At 30.8% G+C, this 5,614-nt stretch overlaps 1 protein-coding gene across 1 annotated transcript in view; it reads right to left on the bottom strand.

Annotated features, from left to right (window-relative positions):
- The window catches only part of LOC112520043 (putative disease resistance RPP13-like protein 1), a 3,711-nt gene extending 2,861 nt beyond the window's left edge, over positions 1-850 (bottom strand). The window contains exon 1 of the mRNA XM_025128348.1: positions 50-850. Coding sequence (XP_024984116.1) covers positions 50-794 — 745 coding nt within the window. The 5' untranslated portion in view covers positions 795-850. The remainder of the gene's footprint in view (positions 1-49) is intronic.
- Between the last annotated feature and the right edge of the window lie 4,764 nt (positions 851-5,614).

Below are 5,614 nucleotides of genomic sequence, written 5' to 3'. Positions count from 1 at the left end.
TTAGCAAATTCTTGATTCGTCCCGGCTACAGCTTGAAAAATAGCCTTGCTGATATTAAATACATCAAACTCTTCAGAAACACAAACCCATGATCGGAGCTCAAAGTGATCCTTAACCTTCTTTTCATTGTACACAAGCTTGGCAAGAGTGGTTTTGCCAATCCCACCGAGACCCACTACAGACACGATGCTAACATTTTGATTACATGCTTCGTTCCCCAACAACCTGTGAAGCAATGCCCCTTTATCCCCTTCCCTACCCATAACTTTGGACTCATCAACAAGTGAAGTTTCATCCAACCTCCTATTTCTTCTCTTTGGCCTTTTAACATTCACATCCAAGCCTAGAGAATGTTTCTGATCGAAAAGAGTGTGCAATTTGGTCGTAATCTCATCTAGCTTTGAGCTCATCTTTTGACCATAAACAATGGTATGAGGGGTGAAATTAGTACAACAACATCCGATTATCTTCCGTAGCTTACCTGTGTTGGTGCTGGAGCTGGCATGAGATTCTTTATTTAATTTGCGGCGGATAGCTTCTGTGGCCAAATCATCGAGTATATCGTCTATTTGGTAAGCCAAATCCTGGAGATTACGCAGCCAGAAATCAACAGCTCCATCTGTGATGTGCTTGTTGGCTGCATCAACAAGTAGAGTTTGGATCTGGAGCAAAGTGTTGTTCCACTTCTCCGGCTTGGAATGGATACCTTCAGATCGAGCCAGCTTCATCAAGTCACCTGAGGCTAACTTCTGAAACAACACTTCAACGACTGCACCCAGAATGATTTCAGCCATTGCAAATTATGGAAGGATTGTTTGTTTCTATATTTGTTTGGGGGTTTTGGATTCAGAGTGAGGAAGAGATTGAAATGAGCAGAAGGGGTTGAGTTGAGGTTTTGTGGTCTGTGGATGTCGTCATTCATGACGAAATATATATCATAAATTAATATTTGTCATGTTCACACATCCATGATCCCATGACATCTCATTCAGGTTTCACATTTTACAATATAAATCCTTAAACTTTGATAATTTCTTTCATTCTAATATCCAAATGTGAAGTTTATGAATATAAATAAGTTGAGAGTTTATGGAAACCTTATAACTATTTTTCAAATTTTATGCAAAACAAATTAATTAATATATAATAAAACAAAGAGTAAACCACAAATTTGGTCCATATAGTTTTAAGATTACAAGATGGTCATTGTAATTTGAAAAAACGTCTGAATTTGTCTCAAAATTGATTGTTGGATTTGGTCCATGTGGTAGAAAAGGGAAAAAATTGATCAGAGAACGAAAAATACTCTTAATCTAACGGAATTTTTAATGACCGTTAAGGGGAGAGATCAAATTTGAATGTTTTTGCTAACCATAATGGTCATCTTATAATTTCAAAAGTGTAAGAACAAAAAATATTGTTTTCGACAAACTGTAAGGGAAAATTTTGTAATTTACTCCAAAACAAAGCATAAGATTACAAGTAATTAAGAAAATGAGATGAAATCACATAATTAAATGCATTAGTCTACGTGGGTTGGCAAAGAAAGCTCAAACATATAGATTTATATGAACAATAGGGATCCAATGTTCAATAAACATGATGATCATAATTTTTCCATAAAAATGGTTCGAAAATGTTTTGAAGGATTAGTGGAAATAACAACAATATTTATTGCTGTAAATTTTTATAACAAAGTACGACATGTTACAACCGAACCTCCCTAACTTAGAGCATCTCCAAAAAATTCTTATGAGTTCTTGGTTGTACGCTACCAAAAAATTCTCGCCATGGGTTTAGTGGTTTGGAGGTTGTCTTATATGGTTTGTTACCAAAGAATTCTCACCAGGGATTTAGTGGTTTGAGTAGCACATGAAACCACAATCTTTTTTACTACAATGTAACACAACATGTTCATCCAAAACCTACAAATTATTTTCCACCTCTTCTCGCACAACCAACATGATCTTTTTATGTTTTTTGTTTTGATTTGATGAAATGTAATTTTAGAAGATTAACGGAATTCTAGGGCGCTCAGAATAGTCACGCTAAATTAAAAAAAATTTGACCCTTTTGCCCTTATATATATATATGATGAATGATATTGTTGCCCAAATGAATGTCTCTTGAAAAATTCCGGTGTATGATTCGCACTCTTATGTTACATTAATTTTGGCATAGTCTTAAAGATAGTTGTCCAATAAACCTTGTTATTACCATGTTTTGGTGGTGTCTCCAATCCTAGTATTGGTGCCAATTTTAGAACTACTATAGAATCTAGCATACACATATGCACATAAACAACATTTACATATACATGCATATACAACTATGCATGCATATAAAAAATATATGCACACACTCACATCAATAATTTCATGCATGCATATAACTACATGATCAATTAGAACAATTAATCATTTACTCACACAATCACGTAACCAATTAGTCAAATAATTACCTCCAAGTATAACCGGAACCCGGTTATCACAACTTAAAACCATATTTGGGAAATATGTAGAAATTATCGAAATGCATAAACTTTCCAAACTCCCTTGATTAATGCATGAATCAGGGGTAGTAGATAAAATGGGGAGTCTACTACATATGTAATATTGGTATGTTGTGTTCTTTCATTTATCCAAGGTTTTATTTTTTCCATTGTTTTTTGTTTCTTGGTGTAAGGTTTTACTGAGACAATAGTTTATATATCATCTTGTTTTCTTAACCCTCATAATTAATATATGAATCTGAGAGAATATTAGACTAAAGAAAAAGTTTATGTATTGCAAAAAACTGGTGCATTGTACTATTTCCTTCGTCCTATTTTTTATGTTTTTCGCACTGGCTTTTTCTTTTACCGTAAGGTTTCAACGATGCAACGATTGTGCACCATCACTCTGTTGACTCGGCACAAGGAGGACTATTGTAGGATTACTGTGTTATTGTCTAAAGAATATGACGATCAAGGGGGGAACACGAGACTTATAACCGAGGGGGCCAAAACTAATCATTTTTATAAATATGTCATGTAAACATGTAGTGTTATATATGGATTTTTTAACCAAATTTTGTATATTAAAAAGTAGGGTAAAGGCGACCAAGATAATATTCCAAAGTGAACACTCTTAGAATCATAGTTTCCTTGTGTTTTATATACGTAATATATATAATTTGAAATTTTTCTTGGCGTCCATCATTCCACTACAAAAAAATTGGCTTTATACGACATTATACATTATAAATCTTAGTTTTATAGGACCAAAATATAAAGATTTATATTTAAAACCATTACAATAGGTTTATAGAACGTTTTTAGGCATTTTAACAAGTTCTTTAGGACGCTTTAAGATAAAGTGTCCTATTAGCTATTTTATCGGACATCTTTTAGAAGTGTCATATAAACCCATCTTTTTATAGAACATTTGTGTTTACAGAACACTTTTTTAAATAGTCTCATATAAAATAGTTAATACTACACTTTATTATAAAACCGTCATAAAAAACTTGTTACAATGCATAAAAACGTCATATGAACCTATTGTAACAATTTTAGATATGACACTTTTTGGTTTTGTCCTATAACCTTAAGTCCTATAATATATTTTTTAGGACGCTTTCACATTTTAGGTGTCCTATAAAATTAATTTAGTTATAGTGATTATAATAAGAAACTGATGTATTGTTTTGATATTCTTAAATTGAATCTTCCTTAAAAGTGAATATTGTTGGTTTATTGAAATCAGTTACACTGTTTTAATCTTGTCTTCTGATCGAGCTCAATAACATATTTTATAGATTTTGATCTCAATCCGTTAATACATACTCTTCTAACCCATGAATTAACACGTTTTAAAAATAAAGTGTCATATTAATTAACACATTTTTAAAATAAAGTGTCTTATTGTTTTGATAAGTATGAAAAACCCATTTTGAAAAACAAAACAAAACTTGGGTTCTCATTTTTAAATACCAAAAGTGAAGGGGCCAAATTTCAAATTTTTATAAAACTTGTAGTACTATGTACAATATTATATTAAGAAATCAAAATAGCAGGGAGGGACCATCCCCCCCCCCCCCCAAACATAGCCCCTTAGGGGATCCGTCTCCGATAACGATATAAATAGAGATAAAACATATTGGAGATAGATTAGAACTGATTTTCTCGTAGTTATTTACTTGTAATTCATCAAAATGTATAAAAGGCTTTCGGTTAATGAGAATTATAGATCCATTCCCTCTATTTACAACTGTTCTATTTGATTTTTTTCCTTTATCAAATATAACTTATATGTTATTGACGTTGGAAAAATACACAGGACCTATAAAAAGAGATTATTGTAGACTTTTATGTAGGTTCTTAATTTAATGAGTTGAAAATAATATGACAAAAAAAAAAGGTTCGTATAACAATGGAGATAATTTAATAAAATTAAAATGACAAATTTCTTCGACCAAATTCTTTAATAACGTTTTATTCACGAATTAAATTAATTAGATTTCACAAACCAAAAAATGTAACCATTTCCATTTCAGTAAATTAAGACAAGTCATGTTTCAAGCTCGTGCGAAATGTCAAACCTAAGCGTGGGGTGCACCTTTTTGAATAAAAATTATATGTTATTAAATTATATTACATCACTATTTAATTTATGCTTAAATTAGAAATAACATTACAAACCACAAGAGTGGTGTCTAGTTGGTTTAAACTTAACTCCAAAAGTCAAAAGTATCAAGAGGTCTCAGATTCAAATCCAAAGAAGAATAAAAATCCCCTTGTGGTCATGGAGGTTCAGATGCGGTGACTCCAAACTCTCTGCAAAACAAATGGTCATCTTGAGATTTGCCGGCTCGCATAGCGGGTTAGATATTCAGGTTAATAAAAAAACATGTCAACTAAATTTTAATAACAACTGGAGAAAAGAAATATGTAAAATGTGAGAAAATCTTCAAAACTTTGTTTATAACTTTTAAAATAAAGTATTTGCATATTATTCATATAGTTTATTTAATTAAAAAAATTAAAATGAAATTGTATTTATCATTTATTTAATTATGTTTATCAGTTAGTTATATAGATTTAAATGTATAGCATGTTTATCATGTATTTAATTATATTTTATCCGTTAATTATGTGAATAATCCGGTAAAAACGAAAAAAAATATAAATATATATCAATATTGGTACAAATTAAAAATAAATAAAATGATAATAAATTTAATCAAATAAATGAGATGTTTATCTTGTATTAGATATGTTTATCAGTTAGTTGTCTAGATATAGATTTATCGAATTAACCGACAAACACAAATTAAAAATCTAAATAGATTTGTGGACAGATTTAATCGAACAGAATACATTGAAATGGAGGAAGTATTTTTAGCATCTGACATTGAATTCAATCAACGTTATAGCCCTTGATCTTAGAGGACAGGTTAGACCCGATCATTTCGTGGAGAAAGGTTAGTTAGATTGATAGGTATTTAGGACCATTTTTTGGTCCCTTTACGAGAAAGTATGTTTAAGCTATATTAATAGGAAATACAATGTTCTGTATACATACCTTTTTAACTATATATATATATATATATATATATATATATATATATATAT

This window comes from Cynara cardunculus (genome assembly GCF_001531365.2).
Source record: "Cynara cardunculus var. scolymus isolate 2C chromosome LG 10, CcrdV1, whole genome shotgun sequence".
Lineage (NCBI taxonomy): Eukaryota > Viridiplantae > Streptophyta > Magnoliopsida > Asterales > Asteraceae > Cynara > Cynara cardunculus.
Note: the sequence above shows the minus strand (reverse complement) of the source record. Positions and strands in the feature narration are given on the sequence as shown.